The 15,296-nt window shown below is 38.0% G+C and overlaps 1 protein-coding gene across 1 annotated transcript in view; it reads left to right on the top strand.

Moving 5' to 3' along the window:
• The window catches only part of CSMD1 (CUB and Sushi multiple domains 1), a gene marked incomplete at its 3' end in the record, with an annotated part of 1,732,394 nt that overhangs the window by 1,258,329 nt on the left and 458,769 nt on the right, over positions 1–15,296 (top strand). The window contains exon 10 of the mRNA XM_081220901.1: positions 5,456–5,577. Within this exon, the coding sequence (XP_081077027.1) occupies positions 5,456–5,577 (122 nt within the window). The remainder of the gene's footprint in view (positions 1–5,455; positions 5,578–15,296) is intronic.

Raw genomic sequence — 15,296 nt, 5'->3', positions numbered from 1 at the left:
AGAATTACCCTTAACTTATTAACTTTTCACTTACCAAGAACTTTACAGTTTATTCTTCCGTACTTATAGTTTCTGTCCATACAGAAATGACCTTTTAAATAGTAGTGAAAAGACCAGTTATACCTGAAAGATGACTTCATTCTACCAGATTAAAGGTCCAGAGCCAATTGTAAGATTATATTTTAATACTGATTTTTATATCAGGTAGCTATGAGCTCAGAGATTTAAAGAAGCATACACACGTTTTAAAGAAAAAATATTTCCTTGTGATAGATATAAAAATATTGAGAACTCTCAGGGTTTGCTCTCTTAGGAATGTTCATATGTAAGAGACATCAGTATTAAGTGTATTTATCACATTGCACATCACATCCCTGGTACTTATTTATCTTATAACTGGAAGTTTGTGCCTTTTGACCACCTTCCTCCCTCACACCATTCTCCCCCTTTGTAGCCACACATCTGATCTCTTTTTCTATGAGTTTGTTTGTTCATTTGTTTGTTTTTGAAGTATAATCGCCTACAACACCACGTTAGTTCCTGTTACACACCATAGTGATTCAGTATTTCTGTACATTACAAAATGATCACCATAAGTCTGCTTACAGTATGTCACCATAAAAAGTTATTAAATTATTACTGACTTTATTCCCTATGCTGTGACTCATTTATTTCATGACTGCAAGTTTGTACCTCTTAATTTCTCACACTTTTAACTTTTACTTTAATTCCAGTGAATTTGGATAGATTTCTGGTTTCGCTTCTAGACTTCTAAGGATTTATACTCTTTACTTGAATGTCACTTGGGAGAAAAACATGTTTTTCTCTATTTTTTATTAAGTTACTGGAAATAACAAAGCCATGTATTTTTATACCACTCCTCTCAAATTCTACTGACATAAAATTACCTGAAAGCTAATGTTAATTTGGTGCTAATTGTGTTCCTAGAACCTGCCTGGGAAGTTTGTGACAGCTCCCTTGCATTTGTTTTCCTTCTGCTTGGAACACTTCTGCCCCAGGTGTCCATATGGGTCTCCATCCTACACTGGTCATCAGATGTTGTCTCATCCAAACCCTTCCATGCCCACCCTCTTCCAGATATGCTTTGAACCCCGACTCTGCTTTTCTGTAAAGGTCAAATATCCTCCTGAATTAGATGGTCATGTGTTTAATTGCCTGAGGAAGTCAAGGAACTTAATTTTGTTCTCTCTCTGCTGTATCCTCTATGCCTGAAACAGTGCCCAACTCTCACAAAGCATTTACTGTTTATTTCCTTACTCCCTATGCTATGGTGTGTCGGACAATGCGCTGAAGGCTTTACTCGAATTCTTTCCTTCAATCCTTACAGCTATCATAGATGAAGTTACGATTATTATGTGGATAACCTGAGAGGCTTAAAATGAAATAATTTAAGATAGGACATCTAGTAACTTCATAAACCAGGCCTAGAACTCAGGTGTGATTAAGAAAAGCAAGCTCTTAACCTCTGACATACTTTCTCCATTTTGGTTGACAGTCTGGTTATAGACATAAAATCTGTGGTTTTCTTCTAAATCATACAAGATATACACTATCCAGTATATTTCTTAATGTGCTTGAAAAAAGCTTCAGATGTGAGTCCAGATATCCTGTTAATTTAAGTTTGGTCAGTTAGAATATTATTCTCTTCAACTATTTTGATTAATTAAGTAGTTACTATAGAACAGTAAAGATTCCTGGAGCCGATTATACATAAATAGATAAATTACTACTTCAAATTATATAGGATAAATTGTGTGAAACAAATGTTTTATACATAATAAATATTCAGTGATTAAATGGATAAATGTCACATATTGACATTCAGAATTGGTTAGTTTTATACTCTCTTTCCACTTTCCTTCTTGATCTATATTTCCAGTGGTCATTTTGTGAATTCTGCTTTTATCTTAAAAACATGTAAGATACAAGCAAAATTTGAGTTTACAAATTTAGAACACTGTCACATGAGTGATATTAGCTATACATTAATTAGGTCGTGGTTATTATCAAAAGAACATTTATTAAGCATTTTTAAGATTTAAGTGTAAATTACTTTACGTTAGGTGTTGTATTTCCAAAAAGGTTTTGACAAGGGGGAAAGCCTTTGCAGGAGCAGAAAGTGATGTTCAACTGTAATACGTATAAATGTGTATATACATTTCCATTATGGGAATGCATTTAAATCTTGCTATAAAAACTTGCTTGGCACTAGTATATTGTAATTACCTAATTATTTGCTTAATTAAATACTTTGTTGACTAATCCAGTGTGTGTTTAATCCAGAAGCAACTGTGTGGGAAGTAGCTCCCCATCTGCAAGGACACAGGGAGATGGCTCATCGTAATCAGAGCAGGTCGCTAAGCTTTCTCTGTGTCTGAGCAGCTGCAGGGGAGGGAGTAGAGTTCCCTCTGCTCTCTCCACTCGACAATTCGGAGAAGCTGCAGCTTGGTGTGACCCTTCCTGCAGCAGACCCGGAGAGCAGAGGAGAACACCCAGGCAGCAGAGCATCTGCAGGAGACACAGAAGAGAACATCCAGTCTGTACTTCACCCACCGTGTGGAGTTGGATAAAGGCGCACAGAAATCATGATCACTCAAGAAACATTAGTATTATCTGATAGCGACTCCACACATAGATGGTTGAACTTTGAGTTGTGGCCAATAGAAAATCTGAGAATTGTCTCTGACTAGTAGGAAAGCCTTGATATAAGAAACAAGTACCTAATGAATTGTAATTGGTGTGATGACGGTAGGATGACCACATGATGAAGAGGCAGATGATTAGAATGGGGACGACTTAGAAGGCAAAGACCGAGGTACTAGCTAGAATTCTCAACAATTTCCCAAGAAAGAGGGTTAGAAGTAAATAAGTAGAGTTAAATCCTATTATTTAAGGCTATCAACCTACTAAAAAAACACACCAACAAGTATCTATGGGGTAACTGTTGAATGCCAGAATTGTTCCAATTGTTGAGGTTATACAGGGAGGAAAACAAAACAAACAAAATCCCTGCCCTGAATATTCCCACATACTTCATTTCAGCTGATTATTTTGATGGCTTGATTAAAAGTATGGGTAGAAAAAAGAGTTAAAAAGTTAATTTATTAGGAAAATGTACTGCAAAAATAGGGACATAGTTCTAAGAAAACGAAAAGATATTTTATGTATTAATTTGACAAGTGTTGGTGAGAAATACTTCTGAAGGGACTGGATTCATAACTTGTTCTATGTGAAACACAGTACCATGTATGCAGGAAAATGTAGAAAATGTGCTGGTTTCCTATGTAAATTTTACTAATAGTTATCTCACTAAAAATATAATCACTAAAAATCCTATCTCCCCAAACAGTGGGGTAAGATGAATTTCATGAAGAGCTGGGAACCAATTTCAATAAGTCAAGTTGAGGTCAAGCTTCAAAGCAAACAACTAAGACCCAGGGCCATTGACAAGCTGTCAGATTTGGTGAACTTTCTAGCAGGCTGACAGCTGGGGCTAATGACTGGATGAGTACAAATTGTCCGTGGTAATGTAACACATCAGTTCCCCACTGCACACATTCTTCACATGTCTTTTTTCGAAGTTTGAAATGCTTAGGATGGCACTTTGATAATATTAGTTTAAAACTAGTCAACAGGTATTTATTGAGTAACACTCTATTTATGTTTCTATCAGCTCTTCAGTGTGAAATTTCACAAAGTAGGGTAACACAAAGGTATGATAACTCAAATTTTATTGATAACTTTCCTTCTAAGTTTCTGTAATTAATACCCGTAATATTAGAGGGCTTTAAGAAAATTTCGGATCTGAAGTTCATGATCCTCTCGAGAACATGTTCCTAAAGGCAGACTCACTGGAGAGGGAAATCATACAGCACAGGTGTATGTGCTTGTGGGCTCTGCTCTGTTCAATGACCTTTGGAACCAGGACACGCCTGCTGGGTTTTGAAAACCAGGTGACACTTTATCCATATTTATTAAAAAGTGTTGTTCATCTGGAAAGCAAATGCCAATATTTTAAAAGTTAACTTTCATATGTTTTTATTAATCAATGTGTAGTAGATTAATTCTTAGCTAATTATTTTCATAGTAAGTATCAAGTACCTGAAATGTTGTGTAAAGTCAGCTTCCCACATTTTTTATGTCAGCACCTGTCAACATTAGATATGGTGCTGAGGATATACAGATAAGTGAGGGAAGGATGCTTTCCCAAGGTCAAGGGAACCACAGCCTTGTTGGAAAGAGAGATCTGTACATTGACAATTACAATACTAGGAGTAGGCACAATTGATATTATTGCTGTATCAATGTAAATGGAAGAGAGAGATATATTCCTGGAGGGCAGTTAGGGATTTCCCCATTAAAAGGTTTCTGTGACTCCTCCCCTACAACCTGGCCCTTGGGGATCAGAATCCTGTTCTCTTGTAGCTCAGTCTCTTAGGACAATACCTGACTTGCTCAGCCAACAAAAGGAAGGAAGGAAGGGTGGGTTGTGAATGAAATCTACTCTTCAGTGGACAGCAGTTTAATCAGTTCGTGTGATATGATATCTTAGGAAAATGAACCTGAGATTCTCTTGTATTAGTTCTTATTTGTGAAATTCGTTTCTTCTGCTCTTTTCTCAAACCCAGTTTAAATTATTAATGTTAAGAGTGGAGTTCAGGCTGACATGTGATTTACAAAATTGTGTACTGATTTTTTAAAGGCTTCTTTCTTAAAATGGAGGTCAGTTGAAATACTTTTATATTCAAAATTTAGTCATTCTTATTGGGTTATGTTACTTCCGTGATTTACTTGGTCTTTCATTTTTAAGGTATTGTCTTTTTCCTTTTAGAGCCACCGTTTCTATTTTCTTTCTTCACAAATTCAACTGTGTTTTAAGTTCTTATTTGCATTGTGCTATAAGGAAATTGGTACAGTTTGTTACAGAATACAATGATACAGTGTAAAACTTGAGAGGAAATTTAAATATCATCTGTTCCACCATCCTCGTTTAAAATTAAAAGGATGAAGCTGTGGGGGGTTGGGATTACTGGTTCAAGGTCATATCGTGTAGGGCATAGTTGAGACACCAACTCCGGTCTCCTGAATTCTTATTGCATTGGGTGCAACCAAAGGTCTATACAGACCGTCTCTGAGTCAGAATGGTGCTTGAAATGGACTAATTTGATTTGACATTGTCCATGGTGCTATTGTAATTAAGTCATTCTGTGAATGGCAGTGCCTTGGGAAACATAATAAAGAGTTCCAGGTTAACATTGCAGATACCAAGCAACGGTCCTGAAGGCTGAGCAAAATCTATGCCAAGTTGAGTTCACAAATAGCTTTTCATTACAATAAATGCTAGATACATAACTTGAAGTTCCATGTATATCTTGTGTCTTCATCACACAGATGAAATCCTGTGGAAAGTAATATCATCTCTATGTACTTCTAGCTAGAACGTGTGGATCAAATCTGCGTGGGCCCAGTGGTGTCATTACCTCCCCTAATTACCCAGTTCAGTACGAAGACAATGCACACTGTGTGTGGGTCATCACCACAACAGATCCAGACAAGGTAAGGCTCTCATCTTCCCCCTCTGCAACCTGATGAAATCAGCACTCTGCCTGGGCAACTGTTTACAACGAGCAACCTGGTGAATGTCATGCACCCTTACATTTTGTTGTTTTAATTGAAAATCTTCTGCTGCATTGTGTGTGTACCTGTCTACATTTGTTGCAGAGCCAGTTTTTTTCGATTAATTCTTAGTGAGTATTCTCAGTGTGCTTGCCCCCTACTGGTTCTGGAGGTTATGTTTATGCTCTTTTTTTTCCAGTTTTCTTGTGATGTAATAGTTGGCATATAACATTGTATTAGTTTAAGGTGTACAACATAATGATTTCGTATGTGTTTTTAAATGATTACCGCAATAAGTTTAGTTAACATCCATCACCTCACACAGTTACACATATTTTTTCTTGTGATGAGAACTTTTAATATCTACTCAGCAAAAGTTGATGACTGATGGGTGGAGGGTGGGGAGTAAGGGGTGCGGAGCCATGGGCAGGTGGTTTTGATTCTCTTGCTTAACACTGTGTCCACCTGGCTTCAAGTGCAGGTGCTGTAAGCGGGGAGGAGGAGGAGTCAGGAATGGCTTTGGTGTGTGTGGTGAAGCCCTGGCCAGAATGGGCACAGGGTCTAGCTTCCTGGGGAGTCCTGGTGGGCATCCGCTGTCTTTGCATAATTACTGATGATGATGCCCTTCTTTACTCTCCTAATTATTCCAGATTGGAGCAATAGATTCTAAGTTCTCCCTACCTCGAACCAGGGAAAGGGCCTCAGAAACCAGTCTTTTATGGGAAGAGATGATGAGTTTGGCTCTAGGCATAGTGAGGGTGAGGTGCCTGCTGTATCTCCAAGTGGGTCTCCCTGGTAGTGGTCAATTCGCAATTCCCAGGTGTTTCCCTAGCTGCTGAAACCTGGGACGTGTGTGACATCGTGCAGTGGAGACAGAAAGAGCCAAAGAGAGTCCTGATGGTGGCATCATCTTTCTCTCAGGGCCAGCCGGAGGGTGGACTGGGCTCCACTGTCATGAATGGTAGTGATCTTGCAACTAGAAGTGCCACGTAGAGTTTTAAAATACTAAACTCTTGTATGGATGAAGTGGGATACCCTGGTGTTCCAACAGGGAAAGTAGTGGCTCCAAACTAAATCGTCAGGAGATTTGTTTTAACTCCCTTCCAGTATTTTAAAAATTCATTTAAATCAAGATTACATATGGGATCATCATAAATATTTTCTTATATGGAAGATATGCCTGTATATCTGTGTTTCTGTTTCTTTCCAATTGTCAACTGAAAAAAAGCACAGCCTAAAAGTTGAGGATTAGTTTTATTCGGCAGACGTACTGAGGACGTAAGCCCAGGAGACAGCCTCTCAGCTCTCAGGGACTGCCCTGAAGAGGTACGGGAGGAGCCAGGGTATAAAGGAGGTTTTGGAAAAAAACAGGCAGTCGAACATCAAAAGATCACTGTTAATAAGAGAAAACCAGACCTCTCAAGTTAAGGAATTTAGCGCTTTTCTATGTGTGGGAAGATGCAAGGGTCTGGGCTCAATGAAATCATTCCTTTGATACGCAGCACCTCAACTATCTAGGGCCAGTATCCTGTTTTTCTCCAACCTGAATCCCCTCAGGGTGCAGAGGCTGGTGGCTTGATGGCCACAACATCCTTTGTTTACTGATGCTGCAGGCGACATTCTTCATCCACACTGTATATACTGGAATAATTGATATCTCTGTGCAAATAAAGGAAGCTTAGAGTTCCCATTGTCTAAACCCTTTACCTGGCAGAGAGGGAGCTGAGACCCAGGGAAGGTAAGATAGCACAGCTGCTTACTCTTACTTCGGGATAAAAACACACGTGCTCTTTGCACTGCACTGTGATAGCCTCTTCGTTAGCTTTCTTCCTCCCTAAAGAAGAGTTATTTCTTTTGTAGCTATCTATTCCATTATCACTTTGACGAGAACCACAAGGAAGTGAAATAATAGGTTATTCAGTGTGTCAATAGGATATTTTTGGCTGTAGATAATAGAAGAGCTGACTAAAAGCCAGAAGTTTTAGGGAAAAACTATTTCATGCAGAGCCAGGGAGATTCCAGGTTTAATTCAGGAACTCAGTACCTTTGCTGAGTGCTCAGGTGTTTGCCTTTCTTTTCTGCTTGGGTCTCCAGAGCAGTGATACCACCCCCCTCAGGTCACAAGATGCTGCCACACCATCACATTCAGTGTTCAATGAAGACATGTGGCATGTCTTTCTTAGAAATGGTAGGAATTGTCTAGGAATTCCCAGAGGCTTCCCTTCTGGTCCAATTGAGTAAAATGTCCACAGTCCAGATCATGGACAGCCTGAGGAAAGAACCATCTGGAAGCCAGAGAAAGGGCCGATGGTTATGGGTAACCAGTCATGGCTACCACATGCAGACAAGCAAAAGGTCAAAGGAAGAGATTTCGGTTATCACCAGATTGATCTTTTGCTTTTCAAATGTTTCGAATCCCATTATAATCCTGTTTTACCAGACACCAGTGGACTAAAATTAGTTAAAACTAATTAAATACGTCCTCTGATGTTTTGAAGTTGATTTTTAAACTTGACCAAACTGCAAAATGACAAATGAAATAATGAATTTGTGCAGTTTGGGTTTATACATTTTCCTCATTGTACAAGTTCACTTTTCTCTCTCATGTTTTTGTACATTTACATAGATTTTTCTTCATATATATTTGTATAAGACTTCATATATATTTTATTGACTCTGAACACGTAACAATTAACAAGTTAAATTTCAGGAATTTTGTGTTATACTGCTTCAGAAAATTCTTTACCTTCCTTTATTTATTTTGGTGAAATGTTCAGAGAAGAACCAAGGCTTCCAGTTGATAGACTAACGCACTGATCTTCTTACAAGAGCACTACTTAGTCACCTGAAGGCATCTCAATTAAGCAGAACTACCATCCAAATTAAGCAGCAGCCATTGCCATTAAGTATAATTAGGCTTAATTTGATTCCTTGGGAGACAGTCCACATAAGGGGGTTTCCCGATGAAGCACATGGTGATGAAGGTATATTACATATTGAGCATAAGAGAAAAGAACAGTTATGTAAAGGTTTCCCGACAGTGACTCCTGCTAGAAGCATTAACAGAATTCTAGATGAGAAGAGTTGTTGGTACACCTTAATTTGTTGTCTGACATGCTTTGTAAACTTTAAAAAATCAGATCAAATAGAAATCTAAAATCAATTTCCAAATTGATGAGTCAATGAGAGATTAGTTAGTAAACTCGTTTTTGGAAAGATTAACCCTCTCATGATTATTTATAACTCTTTTCTGGTCTTGGATATGCTTTGACCATTATATAACCAAGTTCCCTGTGTCAGTTTATACCAAGTGTTAACATAAAACGGCTGATAGAAAGTAATTATTGTGGGAAGTTCATTGTGTCTCTTAGTAACGTATGTTACAATTTATAATACTGAGGGATGTCAAGTTAAAAGGAATACTAGAAGTCTATTCACTTACGTATGTTTATTTATATACATATATAATTATCCTAATGTATATTATATTAAAACACATTATATATAATGCATATTAGAATTATATGTATTAATATAATGTGTATTATAATGTGTATTATATTAATATGCATATATTAGGAGAACCTGATGTGTAGGCAGAAAGTTGGAAAAAAAACCCCAAAAAAGTTCCTCAAGAAGATTCAATTTAGTGGAGAAGCAGGTTTCTAAAACAATTGTTCTTGCTGAACTAGTCTAGTAGAAATTCAGTAAAAATTAACACAGTAATAAGATATTTATTAATATATTTTATTGTAAACACATTCAACAATATGTATTTTCTCAGGTAAAACTCTTGAGGAGTCCTGTGATCAAATTCCCTAAAAGTAATAGGTGGTTAGTGAACCACAGATTATGGGACTTATTAGCAAATGTTCACCAACGTTTATTCCTGGGGTTTTCATTGAAAGGATTAAACATGGAAGACAGCTTTCCTTGGAATCCTTTGATATATGGATATATGTGTATGTGAGTGTTTATTTTTTTTCTCAAATATATTTTGTGCTGGCATAATTTTAGTACCTAATTTTAATTTGAGCTCCTCAGAGAGTAGTATTCTTTTGGTATTAAACTCAGGATTGAAGTGATTTAAGACATTTGAACGTTGTCTTATGTAGTTCATCCAGGCTGCTATAACAAAATACCACAGACTAGGTGGCATACAAAAAACAACCACTTAACGTCTAATGGCTTTGAGCCCCAGTATTTCCTTACGGTGTTAACAGCACCCACCTTCGAAGGTTGTTGTGAAGAGGATAAAATCAGTGTAAAACACCTAAAACGTTGTCTTCCAAATACTAAGACAAATGCCTCCTTCCTCCTCTTCCTCCCCTCGCTCCTCCCTCTTTCTCCATCTCTTCCTTCTCTTCCCTCCTCCTTCTCTTTATTATTATTAATAATATTATTAATAATAAATAACAATAATATTAATATTAAATAATATTAATAATAATGTTAATAATATTATTAATAATAAAGCTAGATTCAAAAAGACATAAATGGAACTCTGAATGACAGGTAAAGGGTTTAAATGTGATGCCAGTGGCCCAGGGTGTCAGTGTAGGGCACGGCATGGAGGCAAGGAAGGACATTATAATTCACGTTATGTCTTAGAGACCGTTCTGCCCACAGTCAGATGGACAGATTTGAAGGGCACAAGATCGGAAGCAGGAAACCTCAGGACTTTATTTTAATTATGAGACAGTATGAACCTAAATCAGCACAACGGCATCAGACTTGGATAGAAGAAAATGGATTTGAGAGATATTTAAGAGATGGGTAACCAGTCACAGCAATTTATACATTTATATTGCACCTTTGATTTAATGAATAACTCGACATCTAAAGACAAATAAGAAAGTTTGCTTTATGTTCAATGCTTTTAAGAAAATATAGCTGTTTATCAGAGTCCCTCTGGGGAAAGGAGCATTGACTTCTTTTATTCTTCAGTGGATTTTGTACATAATTTGAAGTAACAAATTCATACAGATACAGAAAAGGCATTCATTTCCATTTACAACATTTTAAGCTGTTTTGAAATGGAATTTGAATAGATATAGTTCAGTAGACTTTCTTTTCCCATTAGGGGAGTCACAGATTGGTGGAGAAGCAGAGACTAGACACCACTGTCAGCTATAACACTGCACTAAGCATCCTTGTGTTTCCCTCACAGACACCCTTCCAGCCCAAATGCCATGATGGGGTCTGTTTACTTTTCTTGTATGTCACTAATCTCTGCCCGGAAAGTTGGGTTCCTTGCCAGCTTCCCTTCACTGCACGTTAGGGGCTCCCTTGTATTCTTCTGGGCCGTCATCCTTCATCTTGTGTTATTGATTCATTACTTCGTCCTTGTCAACTCTCCAATATATTCCCCTCTCGGTACCAGCCCTTTTGTTGTCAGCGTCCTCCCCATCATCACTGTTTAATATTTGCAGCCTCTTTCATGAACTGAGTTAGGGTCATGTGACTTTCCCTCTCAGGTCTCTGCACTTGCCCTTCCCAATATCCTTTCTTTTCTGTCACAGGGACACCTGCACTCTCTTCATTTGGCTCAACTGACTCTTGCCTTCTTTAACCAAATTTACTTATTTTTATATCTCTTCTTGGCACTCAAAAGACAATAGAAAACAAGGTGTGTGCTTTTGATTTGCTTGCATTTTAAGCCAAAACATGAATTACACACACATGCACACTCACATACACACCTGTGCACACATGTGTATGTGTACACACACGCACACATGATGGAGACAGCATCAGTAGTGTGCAGACTGCAGTACAGAGGTGCAAAATGACTGTGGAGAGGCAGACACAGGCTTTGTGTGTAGCAATAATTGTATGTCCCCATGTGCCCAGAAGAATGATGCTTGGTCCTCAGGACAGAAGGGTGGAGAAGGTTTTATATTGTTTTGTTTCTCTTCTGTTTTCTGTAAGTGGTGTGTGTGTACTTTATGATAAATGGAGACAGGAATATCCATTTTCTTTGAGGCTCTGAGGTTCCCTAGTTAATTCTTCTGTTCCTGGTTAACTTTACACATCTTAGAAGTGGTCACCTTTTATTTTTCTTTTAATATGTATCACCTACTCACCCTTTGCATTTATATACATTTCCTTTCTTCTTTTCAGTGCTCTTCTTATTTAACACAATAGTAATATTACAAGTAGCAAAACAAAACCTATTCATTCAGCAAATTTTTGAGCCACACACTCTTTTTTTATATTTTTATTGGAGTATAATTGCTTTACAATGTTGTGTTAGTTTGTTCTGTACAACAGAGTGAATCAGCTATACATATACATATATCCCCATATCCCCTCTCTCTTGCGTCTCCCTCCCACCCTCCCTATCCCACCCCTTTAGGTGGTCACAAAGCACTGAGCTGATCTCCCTGTGCTATGCGGCTGCTTCCCACTAGCTATCTGTTTTACACTTGGTAGTGTATATATGTCCATGCCACTCTCTCACTTTGTTCCACCCCCCAGCTTACCCTTCCCCCTCCCCATGTCCTCAAGTCCATTCTCTACGTCTGTGTCTTTATTCCTGTCCTGCCCCTAGGTTCTTCAGAACCATTTTGTTTGTTTGTTTTTTAGATTCCGTATATATGTGTTAGCATACGGTATTTGTTTTTCTCTTTCTGGCTTACTTCTGTCTGTATGACAGCCTCTAGGTCCATCCACCTCATTATAAATAACTCAATTTCATTCCTTTTTGTGGCTGAGTAATATTCCATTGTATATATATGTGCCACATCTTCTTTACCCATTCATCTGTCAATGGACACTTAGGTTGCTTCCATGACCTGGCTACTGTAAATAGTGCTGCAGTGAACATTGTGGTACATATATCTTTTTGAATTATGGTTTTCTCAGGGTATATGCCCAGTAGTGGGATTTCTGGGTCATATGGTAGTTCTATTTTTAGTATTTTAAGGAACCTCCATACCGTTATCCATAGTGAGCTACACACTCTTGTAGATAATTTGGAAAGAGTTATGAACAGAGAGCTAAGGTCTGCTTGCATGGAGATGCCACAGCAGAAGGAAGAGGGAGAGAATCAGCCAACAGCCCAACTCAATTAAAATATATTCAACTGGTGACCAGGAATCTCATGACAATGAAACAGGATGGAGAAATCATATATTGAGGATATTAGACATTTATAAAATAAAGTTAAACTTTGTATAATGCTTACCACCTAGACGTAACCCAGATGTACATTTTTGTTTTAATATATGGTCTTCTGTTTTTTAATGTACACACATCCTGATTTAGCAAAAAATGAGGTCACACTCTAAAAGCTTTTATGTCACCCTATTAAAGGACAAAGGGAAAAGTGTCCACAAGTAAAGTGGAGGAGGCTGTGTGGGTTTTTTTTTCTTTTTTTACGATTAGGTTGGCGAAAAATTTCCTTTGGTTTTCAAGTAAAAATGAAAGACACATTTTTCATTTTCACCAAGAACTTTATTGAACAGTGTATTCACCCTTTTGTTCTACTACCTTCTGCCATCTTTCAGGAGACTTCATAATTCCATCTTCCCAAAACTTCTTATCTTTTTGAGCAAAGAACTGTTCCAGGTGCCTTTTACAGTCTTCCAGGGAATGGAAATTTTTTCCATTAAGAGAATTTTGTAAAGACTGAAATAAATGGAAATCTGAAGGTGCAATGTCTGGTGAATACAGTGGATGAATCAGCACTTCCCAGCCAAGCTGTAACAGTTTTTGCCTGGTCATCACAGAAACATGCTGTCTTGCTGTTATCCTGTTGCAAAATTATGCATTTTCTGTTGACTAATTCCGGATGCTTTTCGTCGAGTCCTGATTTCAGTTGGTCTAATTGGGAGCAGTACTTGTTGGAATTAATCGTTTGGTTTTCCGGAAGGAGCTCATAATAGAACTCCCTTCCAATCCCACCATATCCACAGCATCACCTTCTTTGGATGAAGACTGGCCTTTGGTGTGGTGGTGGTGGTTCATTTCGCTTGCCCCATGATCTCTTCCATTCCACGTTATTGCACAGTATCCACTTTTCATTGCCCATCACAGTTTATTTGAAAAATGGAACGTTTTTGTTATGTTTAAGTAGAGAATCACATGTGGAAATACGGTGAAGAAGGTTTTTTTCACTTAACTTATGTAGAACCCAAACATCAAAGTGATTAACACAACCAAGCTGGTGCAAATGATTTTCAAAGCTTGATTTGGATCTTTTGAGTATGTCAGCTATCTCCTGCGTGGTATAACGTTGATTGTTTGATTTGATCACTATCGACTTCAACTGGTCTACCTGCCCATGGAGCATTATCCAGCGAGAAATCTCCAGCATGAAACTTCGCAAACCACTTTTCACACGTTCAGTCAGTCACAGCGTCTTCTCCATACACGGCACAAATCTTTTTTTGCATTTCAGTTGCGTTTTTACCTTTCTTGAAATAATAGAGCATAGTATGCTGAAACTGTTGCATTTTTTCTTCCATCTTCAATGTTAAAATGGCTGCACAAAACTTCACCAATTTTGATAAGTTTTTTTTAAATGCACGCTGATACGACAGCTGTCACAGTACAACCTAACAAAATTGTTTTGAATGAAGTTAAAGAGAACGAAGTGCTACTAGAGCCATCGTACGGAAAAAACGGACAAACCTTTTGGCCCACCCAATATCTTACATTGGAAATAGCTTACCTTCATACTCTAAGCATTTCAACTGAAGGCAGGAGAAATGGTTAAATCTCCCAAAACAGAGGAAAAAAATTCCACAAACAGTAATAGATTTGTGTGACCAGTTCATGACTTGCTCAGAGCTAAAATTAAACTTTGTATCTTATTTTTAAGAGTTTTTAAATTTTATTTGCTTATTTCTTAATGGCACAAAGCATAGTGGTGCATCTTAGGAACCTTGACTTGAATGAAATAAGTTTTCATCTTTTGAAAGCAAGCCTCTTTCTACAGCATCTTTGAATCTCCAGTCTCTTGCGTGGTGGATGGCCTACAGTGAGGACCATTTGATGTTAATAAGGAGCTATGACAATGGCCAGGAGCACGTTGTTTTCTATCACTAAGGAGGCGGAGAAAATCGTGTCATAATTCTTAGGGATATAGTTATCTCCAAGCCACCAGTCCCACAAATCTACATGTTATTTAGGTCTTAAATATGGCCAAATATAGTATACTAATATGTTTCCATACAAAGAAAACATTATTCTCTTAGCAACATCAGTTGCATGTAACACAAAAGGTGCATTTGTTGCTATTAAGCTTGGTTGTAGGTAATACTTTGCAAGCAGTTGGCTTTCCCATATTTTGTTGCTTTCATTAGGCTGTTTTGTATTTTTGATGATGCCTGTTACCCAGCGGTTCCCACCAATATTCAGACTTAAAAAGAGAATATTCCAGAGGTCTGGATACTGTGTTCTGCCATCTCACAATCCTCCAAGTGATGCTTTGATGTGTGTTTTTGAAAGACTGTGTTTTGACTTGGGAATTGCTTTCACGGGTTTGCACTGCAGTGTGAAGCACGCTGAGGGCTGTCTACACTGCAGAGTGGGCCCCTGGCGGGTGATGGGGGTGTGGAGGGAGGGAGCCACACCCATTATACCCTCTGGTCGTCTCTCTATGGTCACATGCTGGGAAGTTGTACTTGAAACTGAATAAACCTCCCAGGTAG

Source organism: Mesoplodon bidens (assembly GCF_964165515.1).
Source record: "Mesoplodon bidens genome assembly, chromosome: 20".
Taxonomy (NCBI): domain Eukaryota; kingdom Metazoa; phylum Chordata; class Mammalia; order Artiodactyla; family Ziphiidae; genus Mesoplodon; species Mesoplodon bidens.
This window is presented reverse-complemented; position numbering and strand designations above follow the sequence as displayed.